Raw genomic sequence first — 17,755 nt, 5'->3', positions numbered from 1 at the left:
CTCGAAAGAACAGCCTACGTGCAGCTTTTATACCGATCTTGACTGAATAAATTCACTGAATAAAAGGGTTATGAAATATATATTAGATTGTGCTGATATCAGCAGACTTAATTACAATGGCTAGTTCACTGACTTTTTTGACTTTATATCAGTATTAGGGGTGTCATGATAACCTTGTATTGATGATATTTAAAGGTGAAATAGCAACACTGTGTGAGTAATATGGTAACAACTGTGTAATACAGACTCAGTGTGATTGCATTTCTACTCAATTTGTCCAAAAAGGCTACACACAATCAATAAAGTTACGGTTGAATTCAACAGATTGCGATGATTATTCAAGCACAACAATCATGAAAATCTGATATTGTGATTGAGTCTTAATCTGTTTGGCTTTATATTATTTTAACACCTTTCTTCAGGCGTCATATGTCATATCCTAAAGTTTTTAGAATAGGAGGAGAGCTGATGTTACCATGTTTGTCAGCGTTGCACTCTGCAGCTACTGATACTGGCACGTAATCAGAGCAGCGCTTTGTTGGCCCAGAAGTGACACATTTATAACCTCAAATTAAAATCATAGGTGTCAGCTTTACTCTGTTGTCATAATGATTACTGTTTAATCACTTGGTCTACACTGGCCTATAGCTGTGTGCATTAATGAGCCTCAAAGTGAGTAATTATATTTACACAGTTTGGGTCCTTTAATGACTTTGTCACTGATCACTGGAAACACTGTGGGGAAGCATTTTATATAGTTTATGTCAAGGTCAACCAGAGTGCTTCTGCAATATGGCAGAAAGAAAGTAGGAAAGGAAGAAGACTTGTGGTAATATCCCATTCTTCATGAGATTCAATCTGGTTTTAATGAATGGACTTATTATTTACCTGTAATTAAGAAAGAGGCTTGATATTTTCTTAACAGAGGAACTGCATTAAAAATCCTTTTAAATGGACTGAAAAGATAATGAGCACCGTAGAACTCAAGGGAACAAAACTGCTGCATGTTTACATAATTAACTGTGGATATGCGGCATGCACAAAAACATATTTTAGCATTATTTCCACTGATTTTAAGTCTTGTGCAGCTTTATGTTCATCTTTTTATATCTTTTCACGCATTGGCCTATCAGGCGTCCTTAACTATTACATTCTGTTAATAATCAAGAATTGTTCTTTTAGTCCTCCCTTTTTTCATCTGAGCCCCTCACTCTATCAAGCTGATGTCCTCTTTGCTCTGCTAAAGCTTGATGAGCACCGTTGCTGGACTGCATCCAGACTGTGGAGCGTTCCCATCAGTACGACTCGGACAACTTCCATATCTGCTTCTAACCAGCGTGAACAGTCCGGACCTGTCGCTTGCAGTGGTGTTTTCTCCCATGACTGACTAAAAAAAAAAAAGTTGTATTGTAATGACAAGTGGAACCACAGCTACTGACAGAACGCAAATCTGTGAAGGGAATAAAGAAGTTAAAGAAAGCGCAGCAAGCTGTGAGTCAGAGGGGGCCGATGTCATGTTGTTAGCACTCCTCTGTAGCTCAGATTAGCTAATCATTTTCACCAACATGTTCACAGCAGCAATAAATGGACCTCGTGTAGAATTAAAATGACTAAAAGCTTGGGGTTAATAAAATAACAGTTCGGTTTTCTCAACTAAATCCACCACGAACTCCTATTTCTTCCTGCTTCTCTGTGACTCTTCATATATCATTTACACCACATGTGTCAAAGTCAAGGCCCGCGGGCCACATCCGGCCCGGCGTACATTTATATCCGGCCTGCAAGATCATTTTATATAGATGTATTATTATTGTTATGCATGGCCCGGCGATATGAGGCGCTAATAATATACAAACTACAGATCCCATAATGCAGTGCTGCAGCCTCCTTGCTGAACGCTAGGCTAACTGGGAACATTCCCTCCCGCTCACAATGGCGAAGAGAAAAGTTGATTCTGAAAGCAGAGCCTTTCAGCGCCAGTGGGTGACTGAATATATGTTTACAGACATTGCTGGTAAACCCGTGTGTCTTATCAGTGGAGCTAATGTGGCTGTAATTAAGGAATTTAATTTAAGACGGCACTACCAGACAAAACGTCAGGATAAGCTGAAAGTATAGACATGATGGACATTGCACAGCTGGCCATCTTCATCTGTGTAGAGGAAATATTGGACATTAAATCGATGCACGGGACAACTACAGGAAAAGACATTTTTTAAAACGTATGTCAAAGTGTAACCGACATGAAACTGCCCTGGGACAAACTTGTTGGACTTACAACAGATGGAGCGCCGGTGTTGTGTGGTGAAAAAAGTGGACTAGTCGCAGGATGCGAGTAAAGATGCAGGAGGAGAACTGTACCGGTGAATTAACAGCATATCACTGCATCATACACCAGGAAAGGCTGTGTGGTAAAGTCCTAAAAATGGAGCATGTAATGATCACCAAACCATGAATTTTATCTGAGCTAAAAGTTTAAATCACCGTCAATTTCAGTCTTTTATGCGGGAAATAGATTCAGAGTTTGCCGACATTCCTTATCATACAGTTGGCCGAGTTGGGATAAAAATTCTCAATAGAGTTTTTGAGCTCAGCAAGGAAATCTGTCAGTTCATGGACATGCATGTATGATGCGGTGAAGGCATTTCAAGTGAAGCTGTCACAAATGCACCAGTGCAACTTGCCTCACTTTCTCTGTTGCCAAGTAATGCTGAACCAAGTCAGCGGACTTTGCTGAATTGCACCTGTGCAGATTCAGATGGAGCTGCAGTGTAATGATACACTCGAGGGAAAGTACGACACTGAATGGCCTGCACAGTTTATTAGTTCTATTCCTGAAGCAATGCCCAGCTCCGTCTACATGCAGCTCGAACCTTGTGTATGCTTTCATTTATTTTTTCTGGGGTTTTTGGCAGCATGTTCATATTTCTAACTTGCATAATTTTGACAGAATATAGCTTTATGAAGAGCAAAATATTTAAAGTTAAAGTTAATTTTTTTAAGTTTATTTAATCTGGAATAATATTCCTGTCTGTTTTTATTCATATTTATGTTTAAAAAACATTGTTTTAGTGTGTTCAATAAATGTTTATCTTGTTTGGCCCGTGACCTAAAGTGTGCCTTGAGTTTTGGCCCCCTGTGCAATTGAATTTGGCACCCCTGCTTTACACTATTTTGATAATTCTTCATAAGTCTAACATTTGTATTCCATCTGTCAATATGTCCAACCATCCATCTTCTGCTGCTTGTCTGGATCCAGGGGCAGCAGTCTTTCCCTTTCAGCAAACCCAGAGTCCAACTATTGCCCGTCTCGCCTGGGTACCCAGGGTCAGCCCTGGGTCTTTCTTCCTTCAAGACATTCTCTCAGCACCCTACCTGAGAGGCATCCTAAGCAGTAACCCCGCCACCTCCAATTGCTGCTCTTGATGTGGTGGAGAGCTGCTCTACTCTGAGCCCCTCCCAAATGACTGAGCTCCCCAACATATCCACAAGGGAGAGCGCCCAGCCACCCATTGGTGAAGGGTGAGAGCAGGAATGCAGATACTCCAATAATTTGGCAGCTTCTCTTTCACACACTCATGAAAATCATTACAAAGTGAAGATTATGTTGTATTCAGTAAAACCTGAAACTGTTGGAAAGTTGTTACTGAATGATTACTCAAAGAGGAAGTTGCTGCAGTTCAGAGTCTGTTGTTCATCTCAGCAGCCTATTGGATCAATTTCCACAAACCCCTGTCAGACAGTCATGGTTCATCCATACTGCATGAGAGCACACTTTTCCTCACCATGTGGAGTTGCTTGTCCACAGTGGGCAAATTTAACGTACTGGAAACAGAATGGAGCACAACCTCACCTACTTCTGAGGTGCACAGAGAACAACAATAACATGAAGAACTAAAGATGTTGAACACACAATCATGCATCAGCAGTAATGCTGATATTTGGTGTTTTCAATCTGCTTTATTCCCCCCATATAACCTTTATTAGTTCTAAAGACAAAAGGTAAAAAAAAAAGGACCATAGTTACTGAACTGAAAGAGACTGAAGAGCACAGAGCAACAAGCCTGCTTGTCACTTTTTGTGCCATGAAGCAAGCTGCACACGTGAATGAATGTGTGTGCTTGTGAACCAGCCCTTTGTGCATGTTTGCGTGTCTGTAGCTACCAAGGCAGGCAGCTTGACTTCCCACTGTGATCCTGATTCAAAAAGCTCACCAGAGAGCAAGCAAGAGCCAGAGAGGGCAGGCGATATAGAAAAAGATGGAGAATAAAAAAAGGGAGATGGAGAAAGGCAAAGAGGACAGGAGAGAGACAGGAGAAAAGAGAGAGACCAATTACACGAATCCGAGCGCAGAGGGATAAGAGAGGGAGTGAGAGAGGCTGGCAAACAGGGAGGGAGAGAGAGTTATTTCCTCTGGGTCTTTGAGAGACAGAAGAGAGGAGAGCATGGTCTGTCTACGTCCGGTCGGTCGTTCAGCTGATTAATTTGTGACAGGAGGGATTTCTGTGCTTCGTGCCTTGAATTGCTTCTCTAATTTATATGGTAATCTTCTTTAAGACTCTAGCAGCATACAAAACCCTTTTATTTCCATCTCTGCTAAGCCTAAAACCTTTTCTAGACTCACTACACACATATGCATATTCAGAAATGCACACGCGGGTCAAACTCGACACCATGTGGCTGTATGTTGGAGCTGACATGCTTCTTGGTTTAACTTTCCTAATAAGACTTTTCCATTACTATTCAGAACTGTAGGATATCAGCCCATATACTTCTTAAACTGTTTGTCTCTCACCAATATCTCACATCAGCCTGATGTGTGAAGTGCTGCTGTAAATAATTTGGAAAGTGGGCAAAGGCTCTGGGCAGCTTTTGTGTGAGGAGACACTTTGCTTTTGGACAGTTTGCAGAGAGGGAAAACAAGTTTTCACAGTTACAGGTAAGCTGGACTGAAACCTCTCCTAATGTCTCCAAGAATTTGTTAGCTGCTTGGAATACTGTTATGAAATGGTGTTAGACATCCTCGATAAAATAAGAATGCTGTTAAAAACCTGCTTTCAGATTTGTGAAACAGAAAAAAAAGGACTTTAGTGTATTCCACCAAATCTAGGTCGAGCCTAAATATCCCACATAATTGTACCAAATGAAAAATCTACTTGGCACTGTATCATCAAAGTAATCAGCTGAGATTCGTCCACAGACTGTGGCTTCTCTTGGTGCTATCAACAATCAGACAGGACAATAAATACATTGTGGAAAAGAGCCAGAGATTAATCATAACTAATGAGTAGATGCAGAGCAGTAAGAGTGAAGAAGAAACAGCGCATGGGAAGTCCCCAGCAGCCTAGGCTTACTGCAGCATAACTAATGCCTCTTTTCCACTAGTACCTACTCGGCTCAGCTAGACTCAACGATATTCAGTTTGTGGGTAAGGTCCTTATAGCAAGGTGGCCTGAAAGCCCTGTGATGTCATTTGTATGCAACACATTCTTCTTTTGGAATCAAAATGCAAGGTCTTAAATAATCAGGCCCCATCCTATCTTAATGACCTTGTAGTACCATATCACCCTATTAGAGCACGTCACTCTTGCACTGCAGGCTTACTTGTTGTTCCTAGAGTATTTAAAAGTAGAATGGGAGGCAGAGCCTTCAGTTTTCAGGCCCCTCTTCTGTGGAACCAGCTTCCAGTTTGGATTCGTGAGACAGACACTATCTCTACTTTCAAGATTAGGCTTCAAACTTTCCTTTTTGCTAAAGCATATAGTTAGGGCTGGACCAGGTGACCCTGAATCCTCCCTTAGATATGCTGCAATAGTTGTAGACTGCTGCGGGATTCCCATGATGCATTGAGTATTTCTTCTTCAGTCACCTTTCTCACTCAACATGTGTTAATAGACCTCTCTGCATTGAATCACACTTGTTATTAATCTCTGTCTCTCTTCCACAGCATGTCTTTATCCTGTTTCCTTCTTTCATCCCAACCGGTCGCAGCAGATGGCCGCCCCTCCCTGATCCTGGTTCTGCCGGAGGTTTCTTCCTGTTAAAAGGGAGTTTTTCCTTCCCACTGTTGCCAAAGTGCTTGCTCATAGGGGGTCATATGATTTTTGGGTTTTTCTCTGAATTGAAACACTCTTGTTTGTGAACAACAATTCTGTGAATTGAATAGATATGGATTAGACTTCAGTTTCACACTCTTCCTGTTAATCTAGTCCAAATTTGGCATGGCTAAGTAGTGGTTTCATGTGGTCTAGTACTAGATTAGACAATTACAGGAATCAGACGACAATGAAACAACCCACTTTCGCTGCCAAAATAGCTTTGAACCCATCAGGGCATAGATACATGGGAATGTCCTCTGGTGTCTGGTTCTTTTGGGTCCTCTCGGTCGGAGGACAGTGCAACCATGCATTCTATATATGCTCGACCAGAATGGGCTATGTAAGCTTATCAACACCTTGTTTGTCATGTTCCTCAAGTCAATGCCTAGCATTTTTTCCGTGTGCGAGTGGCACTGTTCTGCTGAGGGGAGGCCACTGCCAGTGGGAAGGGAACAAACTTTGTTTAGGTCAGTACCGACCCCATCAGTGGCAAAGATCAACCCAAGGATTCCCAGAGAACTAGATCTTTGTTACTATTTGGTTCATTTGTTAGTGGTATTAATGTCGTCACTGATTTGCTTACACGTCCTCACAGACTGACTACGGCAATAAAAGGCATAAATCATAGGACAAATATCCATCTCTTTGCAGTTCCATAGCAAAGATGTTTTCATGAGTACTGGTGCTGGTAAGAGAAATCTATATTTCTCATTTGGCTCATGGACTGGAAACACCCCGCCCCACCCCTGGGAGTTTCTGGCTGTAGATCAGTTTGAAAATTAAGTAACATTCCTCTTCTGGCTCCATCATCTCTCCATCCCTCTTGAGAGGTAAGAGTGTGTGCCCGTCCATGTAAACTCTAATCAGAAAAGAGATTGCCAGGATACAGTAAATGCTGTAAAAAAGAGGCGTTGCTGGTAATCCTTTAATCTATCCGAGTTTACAAATGCTGACCTCCACGTGGATTATAGAACCTCAAATTAGTCCACCCTGAACACAATTTCTATGGAGATATTTGTGTTTACTCACAGAGGATACAATCATGCTGTGGATACAAGTGCAGTGCAGACCTTCGCACAGAAATTCAGTTTGACAAGTCAACAGCACTCGATGAGTACGGGGAAGTAGGCAGGCAGTAAACAATTGTCTCCTCTGTGTGAGTGTGTGTGTGCCTCTGTATTTGTGCTGAAGTGTAAATGGAAACGTGCATAATGCGGCATGTTTTGTGTCTTGGACTGCTCTCTGTAAATATAGTCATATCTGTATTGTCCATGTGAAGGAAAATAACGTGTGTGAGGACTATATAGAGACTATAGTACGAAGGAGTACCCACAGGTAGAAAATCTAAGACTTTTTCTTGATTTACAGTTTTATAGTATTTGGTATTTTAGCAACAGGACCTTTATGTCCTGTATGGGCACCCTGACTTCTCTGCAGCTATGCAATGATGCACTGTGTATTCTGACACCTTTCTATGAGAAGCAGCATTCCCTCTTTCAGTAATTTGAGCTTAAGTAGCTCATCTGTTGGATCAGACCACACAGGCCAGCCTTCGCTCAACATGTGAATCAGTGAGCCTTAGCTGCCCATGACTCTGTTGATTCAATTTCAAGCCCTTTCCTCAGGCTGAAATGTCCAACAAGCCTAGTGCTAATTGAGGTTCACATAATGTTCTACAAAAATAAGCCTCATTTGTCCAGGAGAAGGATACACATCTGGTTAGTTCCCAGGAATTATGGTGAGTATTCCCTAATGATGGCAACTTCAAAATACACTATACGGACAAGTACTGGGCCACTTATAGATTACACCAACAGGAACTGCTCAGCCATTGTAACACATGTAATGAAGCAGCCAGTTTTTAATCTAAAAGAGGTTTTGGAGAGATCTCGCTCTGTAATTTGTAACTATTGTCTGGCTTGGTATCTAAGTTGCTATGGCATGGAAGATCTAGGAGGGAAGAGAATTCACAAATTGACCTGTACTCGACTGTATGGAGCGACCGCTTTAATGACCCATTCTTTCATAAATGTTTTAAAAGGCAGGCTGCATGGCTAGGTGCTTGATTTTATACAATGTGACAATGAGATGGAAACCACATGGATTCAAAGATAAAGAGGTGTGGTCCAATACTTTCTGTTTAGATAGCGTATGTGCACGTGTGTTACCTGTGAGCAGCTCTCGGATCTCCACGTCTGTGGTCTTCCGGAGCAGTCGCACTAGAGCGGGTATGCCTCCGCAGTTCTTCAGGGCGATCTTGTTGTCGTCGTTGGCTTTGCCATACACCAGGTTCCTCAGGGCTCCGCAGGCGCTGCGGTGCACGTCAGTCATCCTGTGGTCCAACAAGTCCACCAGCAGCTGGATTCCACCCTGCCGCCGAATCTGAGACCAGAGAGGAGGGACAGATATAAGGTGTGGATTATAATAAATCGAGGGGTGTTTTTATTTAACCTGAAAGACATTGGAGCATCGTTTACCCCAATCTGCTCACAAAATGTTAACAGGTGAATTGTACTTTTTACCTTGTTAGTACTAAAATAAACAAACAGGCTATGCTGGTGCTCCTCTCACTGATGCGAGATTTATTGAAATGCCAGCCACTGCACTTTCTGTCCTATCAGCCCTCCCTGCTTTCCTCTGTCTAGACAAAGAGAAAATGTAGGGCAGACTGGCTCCTCTCCATAAAAACAAAAGCAGTGGAAGAGATTGTGCAGAGATATGGTAGGTGTGCTTGTCTAACATGACTTTTGTACCGCAGCATTAAGCCTTATTGCACGGATGTGTTTGAAAATGCCAGAGCCGATACTGGCTGTTTACAAAATCAGTCACTACATATTCCCTGTAACCTGGGGTGGTTAGGATAATATAAAGAACTTAATATTGTGTCAAAAAAACTGCAATTACAAGTGCATTTTAATAAACCAACACATAACCCCAAATAATACAACCAGCAGCAAAGTGATTGTAGATTTACCTCTTTATCTTTTAGATAGAGGGAACAAAAGTATGGAGATCTTTCTTACCAAGGGTGACGTGTAACTTGTTATTCAATTGTGTTTCGTTTTACAGTCATGCTGTGCAAACATTCAAACAACAAAAACCTAAAATGAAAGGCACTAAGAGTATTTGGTAAGAGTACGTGGTTATTATTGTTAGCAACAAAACAATTGTGGAATTGAAATAAACATACGTATTAGTATGTATTACTCTAATTTCAAGGACCCTTTGAGACAAGACCAAAGATGAGATGTTTGGTTATAATGTAAAGCGCCACATTTGTCTAAAAACAAACACACAAACACAGAATATCAGCACAAATACTTCATCCCAACTATCAAACACGGTGGTGGAGGGGTGATGATTTGGGATTGATTTGCAGCTGCAGGACCTGGGCACGTACCAGTCACTGAGTCAATTATGAACTACTCTGTATACCAAAGTACTCCAGAGTCAAATGTAGGCCAACTCTGACAGCTAAACTGGGTCTGTCAAGGTTCTGGGTCATTTGACATGGTATTTGTGGTTTTTGGGCTTTCAGGTTTTGTTTATTTAAATAATATATTCAACTCATGGTTTGATTCATGTATTTTCAGTGTATTTAGTCTAATTCATAGATGCTTTAGAGTCTATTTCCTTCATCAGGGTTCCCATCCTCTCGTGTCGACCTCATTCACGTGTGTGTTTTCCCTGTTTAGTTATCTCACTTCCTGCTTTATTTTGATAGCTGTGCTTTGCTTTTGCTCTGTGATTTAGTTCAGCTGTCTTTATGTTTCCAATACTTTATAGTTTTCAGTTCCTTTTTGGACTTTTTGTTTCATCCCTTTTTTGTGGATTATCTGCCAACAGCCTTAATAAATGGTTCTCTTTTTGTTAATTCCTTCCTGCATTCTGAGTCGTGAGTGTTTGGATCCACATTCTACAACTCGTGATGGGATCATGCATCAGGACAAAAGAATCTCAGTGTGGAAAAAGCCTGGACCTCAACTTGATTGAACTACTGGGACCTTAAGAGAGCTGTGCATAAACAGATGTTCATAAATCAAAAGGAACTGAAACATATCTCTAATTGGGACGCAATTACTCAGCAATAATGTGAGAGACTGAGAAAGTCATGCAGAAAATGACTGCTAAACATGGTCCTGCAGGGTATTGAATCATGGGGTCCAGAAAGTCCTGTGAAAACTTTCCTTTTCACATGACTGAATGCACTGAAGTACTTGGTTACGTTTAGCACCCTATAATGTTTTGGTAAGGTTTAGGAAAAAAACAAAAAAACCCATCCAAACCACCCTCTGATTAAAGGACAGGGTGCTACAATAATTCTGCAAGTTGAAAAATGATGCTTAAAGGGCTTTTATTTCAAGGGGTCTCCCAGAAGTGTTACAATCAAGTGACAGATCAAACTTAGTACTGTCTAGACTCGTGGTTTCACACACAAACACAAAACGCATCTTATGCGTAATTTGGGGAATGCCAACAGCTCTGGAATAACAGCAGTATTTGACACCTTGAGAATGGGAATGGGCTGAGATCTCTCTGTCTATTATTTCACCAGTCAGGCATCTTTCTCAAGGGCAAAAACAGCTTGGCCCCTGGGTTGTAGTTTTGGCAGTCCTGCGCTACATACTACCATACTTGATCAGTCATCTTACACACCCTCGTCTCTCCCTCACTCTATTTTTTAATGCCTGTTGGTTCATTACTGTTTGAAGAACTTTGTTTGCCCTCGAATCCATTTCCTCCATGGGGATTAATAAAGTGAACAGAGCTGAACTGAGCTGACATTGAGGAGACAGATGAAACTGTTTTCTGCAAGACACTGAGCAGTGATGGCTCCAAAGGACAGGAGGAGCAAGTGTAGGCACGCAGTTATAAGCAAAACTGGGTTAAGTGCTCGTAATGAGGAGTTAATGCCATCTGATGAGGAGTGTGGCGGAGCTCCTGCAGGTGTGCACGACTGGGGCAGAGTTTATTGTGAACAAAGGCATGTCTTCAATCTTCATTTCTTGATGTAATGCATTACACTCAGCAACACCTTCACATATTGCAGTGCAGACACATACTTCATACTGCAGTTCTCTTCATTACTTGCCGCAACAAAGAGAACTAGATAATGCCGAGAAAAGCATAAAAGATTCCTATGAAGAAACTGGGCAGATTCACCGCCTTCCAGCTCAGCATCTGATTTCTCACAATGTGTGATGCTAATCAGGTGTTCTTTATCCTGAATGAAGAACATTGAGAGAAAGCCTTCTTCATCAATTCCAATTAGGGACTAAATAAGTTAACAAATTAACCAGATTTTTCAATGTGTAGATTTTTGTGCTTAAGCCACATAAAACATTTATCATATAAAGTTATTTATTATGTGGCATGATTATGATCTGCACATTGGTCTCTGGTACTACATAGCTCCTCTCCTCCCTCTATGAAAACACACTAGCTAACTCATTCATATTAAAAAGCAAAAGAGGACTAAGGAGGAAGAAAACAGCAGCTGTCATCTTTAGGAGGAGTTCAGCTAAAATTAAAAAGTAAATGCTAACGATCAAAGCATTCATTCCGAATAGGTCTGATGCTCGGAAACCCAAAGGATCTGTCGTCTTTGTTCTTGTGTTAGAGAGCAATGGCACCTGGTACAGTACATACAAATTACATAAGACTTTATTTTTTTACTCTTGGTTGAACTCACAAGCGCCAACATTACATTAGTGAACTCAAGAAAGGCATCTATTTGCATGCAGGTTTACTTCCGAGGAAAAATGAATACAAAAAAACACTGTGCAGGATGCGATGACAGCCAGACCAGCCTTATAGCATGATGGGCTTTCAGTTAATTAGATCAATTAGCAAACAGCTGTGTTGTGAAAAACAGCATCAATAGACATAAATCGGTTACAACAGCAAAACCTCTGTCTAAATACTGGGTAGGGTCCCCTTGTGCTGCAAACACAGGCATCTCGGGGTGTTCTGTGTTATCTGGCTCCACTTTGGACTCTTTGTCATGTTCCTCAAGTCGCTCCTAAGCATCCGCAAACAATGGCGACGGATCCTTTGGGTTTCCGAGCATCAGACCTATTCGGAATGAATGCTTGGATCGTTAGCATTTACTTTATTTAGTGTTTTAATCTTCTGGTGTAACGGACGAAGAATATAGGGTGGCCCTGAGAGGTCAAACACACTGCGACTTAAGAAAACACCAGCAAACAGAAAAATGCTGGAACAACTCTCACAGCAGGAGTGTTTTTGGGGGAAACAGCAGCGTGAGGGAATAGCCGTGGAAGTGACTGAAGGCAAAACACGGGAAAGACCGCATTGATTCGCGCTTAAAAGAAGCGGAAGATTCTTCTGTGCTGGGAGGGAGAAAAAGATGCAGGTAATGTATGTTTTGATTTAATATTAACCGTGCACTCTTACCTCATCACTTCCCAAGCTGGTTGCAGTGTGTTTGATCTTTCAGGGCCACCGTAAGAATAGTCAAAAACTTTGGCTTTAAAGACTCAAAACTTTGTTTTCTCTCATGGTGACCCATGATCAAAGATGATGGTGCTTGGGTGCATTTAGAACAACTCATTTACAGACAATCTTCTCTATGGTTTACCTCATAAATCCCTCCATAAACTGCAGTTGGTTCAAAATACAGCTGCTCGTATTATTTCCAGAACTAGATCCACTGAACATATAACACCTGTTCTTAAACAACTCCATTGGCTCCCAATTCACCTCCGTGTCAATTTCAAGATCCTGCTTCTCACTTTCAAAGCGCTTCATAACCTTGCTCCTCCATATCTATCCGATCTTCTCCATACATACTCGCCCCTTCGTATACTCCGCTCTTCTTCAGCTTCCCTTCTGTCAGTTCCACCTGCTCGTCTGACTACCATTGGACTCAGAGCCTTTAGTTGTTCTGCCCTGAGACTTTGGAATGCACTCCCACTTGCTCTACGGACCACACACTGTCTCACCACTTTTAAATCACTACTCAAAACCCATCTGTTTAGAATTGCATACACCTGATCTCTCTTAGGCCATTTTTACCTTGCTTAGTTTTTATATTTGCTTTTATACTTTTATGACTGTTTATGTCTAAATTTTATCCACCATGTTTGCTATATATACATTTTTCTTATGTTTTTTTATGGTATGTTTACGTGTTACTGTAAGGTGACCTTGAGGGTCTGAAAGGCGCCTATAAATAAAATGTATTATTATTATTATTATTATAATCAGGACACATCAGAGACTTGGGTCTGTCTTAAAAAAACTCTAGTGAAAAGCAGGTGTACTTATCTGCTACTTTGCCGTTTTGTTTTGATGCATTTTGCATTCATTTACTTGTTATTTCTGGGTTGCTTTTAACTGCTTTATTGATTATCCAGTTTTCACAATTTTATCTAAAATTAGTTACTTCTTATTTTAATTTTTTTTGCATTCATTGTTGCAATATATAGTTGTTTTACTTTACTGTGTTCTGTTTAAAATGTTGTGTTGCTGTAGATTGTTTTCAGAAAAAAGCACTTTGTGGAGGTGCCATGTAAATAAAGACCACTGTTTCTTCCAAAATGTCAATATGTGTAATTTAAGGAAGGCCGCTGGCAAGATAACTAATGCGCTGCAATGCTAGAATGACCACAGGCAGTCTGCTTCAGGAACATTATTGGTGAATCCACACAGAAAGCACCGTGGAGAAGTTGCAGTATTATTTCACCATTTGTCTGTTCCATAAGTATGAAAAACATTTTTAATGCGAGCACACACACACACACACAGAGTCATAGAGCACCTAGCTCTGAAATCGTACTTGTTGCACAGAAAGCACTGACGAAAAAATGTTCAGCAAACCACAGAACATTACTCAAACTCTACCCTAATGTTCATCTGCACCAGAGGAAGCCCTGGGAAAGAATTTCAGTGGGTTTTCTGATTAAACTTACAGAGTTAAAGCATGCATGTGTGTGTGTAAGCAACATTATGTTGTAGCGCTATGACATAAATTAAATTAAATAATTTAATTTATGTCAATTAAATATGACATATTTAATTTCTCCGTGTGTGAGAATCTTGTGTCTGTGCAGGTTTCCCTCAGTGATTGATACCTCAGATTTGATCTTGTTGTCTCCAAAGCAGAGGTGCTGGAGGTAAGCAGCAGCATTGGATTGAACTGATGGGAACTGATGTTGCAACATCTGGATCACCTCTGGCAGCTCTGGATCCCTCCAGCCAAACTCCCTACAGAGCGACACACAGAGAGAGAGAAAAAATAGTGTGCTTTGATGAATGCAGAGATAGAGATGTGTGTGCGGAGCTGAACCTGTTAGCCTGCCTCCCTACTGTGACCCTGATTTAAAATGCTTACCGGAGAAGGAAGAAAGAAAGACAGAGAGACAGAAAGAGAAGCCTAATAAGTTGGAAAAAATCAAAAGAAAAAAAGGGGGGGGAAAAACCGACACATTAAATAAACAGAGATTTCTGTTCTGTTTCAGTGATCTAGAATAACTGTTTATTTAGGGTGAAATTATTCAGCACAATATTAAAAAAGATGCATGTCACCAGGTGACTGTTTCCAAGTGACAGTTCACTAAAGGCCTGCCAATTTAGGTTTGGGACATAAGCACAGGCTGAATGATTTGACCTTTACCACAACAAGTAAGGCACCTGAATGTCATAGATAAATTAAATGCTTACCTCGGTTATGCAAATGAGTAAATATGAGATCATTAGTGTGTGAATGTAAAATGTAAACTATGTTTAAAGGTAAAATAGAGCACTGGTAAAAGGTGTTCTATTATTTTTGTCAACATATTCTTCACTTTTCCACACATGACTTACAGAGTATTCTGCAGCGTCACAGTCAGACATGTAGGCCTCCTTTGTGGAACACGTGAAAAATCAAATGCTAAAAAACCCAAAGAACAAACCTCTACTGAAACTGTGGAAGCCATCTGCAGTTTCAGGCATCTCCAGGTTTGTGGAATTATCTGATAAATAGTTATTCCTTTGAGGCACAGCCCATCCAACAAATCTGTATGGTTTATGGATGCAGCTTGCTAATCAAGCTTGCTAGCATTAGCTAATGATTAAACACTCATCTAAATATCAGAAGTGGCTCAAAAGAACCAAATAAAACAGTTATATGGCTGTTAATATCAGCATGCTGATAACCAAAACAAAAATTATTCCTGCCGTTTTTATTAATGTCTAGAATTGTACTGTGTAGAAAATACAACTAAAAATGAAGGTCTCATTCTTTTCTTATCAGAGCCGGATCAATAGAGGATTTTAAGACCTATATTGGAATTTCTTGATTTGAAAATCTCATATTTAAATATATTGGCCGATATTTTTAACATCACAACAGGCTCTATTCTAATATTTCTTATGTGTAGTTGTTTTTTTACTCATTCACGCTCTGGCCAAGTCAGCTTGGATCAGCTGGTTGTTGAGTTTATTACGTTCCAACCACGTCACAAACTATATAACATCAACAGTCACAACATGGTAAAAGGCTGTTCCTCTCCGATAAGGAAAGAAGTGCTTTTAAGAAAAAAGATATGAAATGAAAAAGAATATACAGCTTGATTTAATAGTTCTAGGTTGCTTTTTTGAATACATAACCCTATTAAATAAGCCCAAGGACTTGGGCATGCATACATTTTTAATGTGACTCGCTGTCGTTTTCAGACAAAGAAGTCATTTTTTTAAACTCAATGCTTTAATTTGGCTGTAAAGAAAGGAGCTACAGAAGCTAGTAACTGCATTTAATGTCTACGGTTTCTCCCTCCTTTAGAATCCAGGCCCTCACTAACAGCGAAGGCCGGGCACTGTTAGTTGTCTATAAAATCCATCTCAGTGAATGGAGTTGGCAAACTCACTGCAGTGAATGTGGTGCATTTTCTGGCTACCCATTGTGCTAGATCAATATACATTTTATCCTGTGGACTCCAAAAGCACTGCTAAGGTCTAATGAACACAGTCAAACATTTAGAGATATGTCATAAAGCAAACACAGGGATACAAAAACCGCAGCCTAACAAATGCAAGATGTTACATTTAAGAACTTGTGCAAAACGCACCGTCTTTGCTTCTAAAGTAACCTGACATTCTTCCTTTCATTTTGTGCATCTTCTCTGGGTATAACAAAGAGAAGCAAGTTAAGTCATAAATCAAATACACATGAACTTTGAAACTGTCCAGTTTTTCTATAGAATGTAAGACAGAAATTCCCAAAGAGCGTCCATTCGGCCCATTGTGGTACGATCCACTATGGCTTCTATTGTGCAATGAGAATACTGAGCAGCTACTGAGCCACTATAAGAGCTTCTTCCTTCTGTGGTGATAAGTCCTAACTTTAATTTCCCCCAGCTACCCTGGCTTTAGCGTCCAACCAGAGGTCTACTAGTGCTCTTGCCTAAAAGGCGTGCTTAAGGCATATACACACACACACACACACACACACACACACACACACACACACACACAGAGAGAGAGAGAGAGAGAGAAACACAATAAGCTCACTAACCCTACACATACATGTGAGGGGTGCCGGCACGAAAGTAGAAACACAGATTAACGTGAGAAAGATGTGATGTGAAAGAATAAAGCCGCAGCGAGGGAATCAGAGGACTGGATGGATTGTGGAGAGGGAGGTGTGGTTTATCGATGTAGGCCAACAAAAGCATCGCAGTTCCTTGACAGCAGCGGTTTCTTGGGACCAACTAAGGCAGGCGCCGGCTCTTTGTTTGGTGCAAACTTTTAGTCCCACAGCGGAATTTAATATTCTTGGGATTTGGGAGGAGGAGCCGATGCTTCCCGGATACTAATTTCTACCATCATCTTTCGCCATATGCTCTGCTGTGTTTGATAGAGTCCACCTGCTGTTTCTTCTTTTAAACCTGCACCTTTCTACTCTTTGATTTGAAGCTTTCTGACAGTCATGAGAAGTTTAAGGCTGCATGCAGACCTATTTCTCTTTGATGTATCTCTTTCTTGATGCTGCAACAACCCGCGGAGATAATTTCAGTTCTGGCTAATCTAATGTAAACATTTGCGCACAAACACTTGCAGGTTTACACACACACATGCACTTATCGCCGGGTGCCGTTGGGTCAGCGTGCAGCTTAGGGCGGCATTAGTCAAGACACACAATGCAGCGCACAAATAATGCCGGCAAACGAACACACACGCATACACGCTCATTGACTTGCATGCACGCCCAACCATCAAAGGCAGTGCAGAAGAGCCAGGATTAGAAAGCTTTTGTCTTGAAGTTTCATAATGACCCAATGGGATAAACTCAGTGTTTGAAAAATGGGGAAAATGGAGAGAGAATCATTTCAAAGGTTATTTGTTTCCCTGCGCTCTTTAAATTCCAACAGTTTTCTCTCTTTCGTTTAAATTGATTGTGTGAATGGCTTTCTGTTTCTTTTGTGGCTTCCCTCCACAAGAAGAATCCTGCTGTTATTAACATACTGTAGCAATAAATACGATTAAAGATGACATAACCTTGAGTAGGTTAACTGGCTGATAAGAAGCTCCTGTCGTGTGTGTGTGTTTATGTTTTTATGAGGTGGTGGGACGTCTGCACACATGAAGCTTCTAGAATAATCAGTAAAGATCGCTTCTTACATCAGACAGATTAGTTATGTAAACTGATGAAA

At 40.8% G+C, this 17,755-nt stretch overlaps 1 protein-coding gene across 10 annotated transcripts in view; it reads right to left on the bottom strand.

Moving 5' to 3' along the window:
• The window catches only part of ctnnd2b (catenin (cadherin-associated protein), delta 2b), a 202,160-nt gene that overhangs the window by 40,915 nt on the left and 143,490 nt on the right, over positions 1 to 17,755 (bottom strand). For all 10 annotated transcript variants that reach the window (XM_006802752.2, XM_006802755.2, XM_006802756.2 and 7 more), the window contains 2 exons: positions 14,195 to 14,327; positions 8,267 to 8,480 (listed from right to left, as the gene is read on the bottom strand). In XM_006802752.2, coding sequence (XP_006802815.1) covers positions 8,267 to 8,480; positions 14,195 to 14,327 — 347 coding nt within the window. The remainder of the gene's footprint in view (positions 1 to 8,266; positions 8,481 to 14,194; positions 14,328 to 17,755) is intronic.

The sequence above is a fragment of the Neolamprologus brichardi genome, chromosome 18 (genome assembly GCF_056152115.1).
Source record: "Neolamprologus brichardi isolate AB-2024 chromosome 18, ASM5615211v1, whole genome shotgun sequence".
Lineage (NCBI taxonomy): Eukaryota > Metazoa > Chordata > Actinopteri > Cichliformes > Cichlidae > Neolamprologus > Neolamprologus brichardi.
Note: the sequence above shows the minus strand (reverse complement) of the source record. Positions and strands in the feature narration are given on the sequence as shown.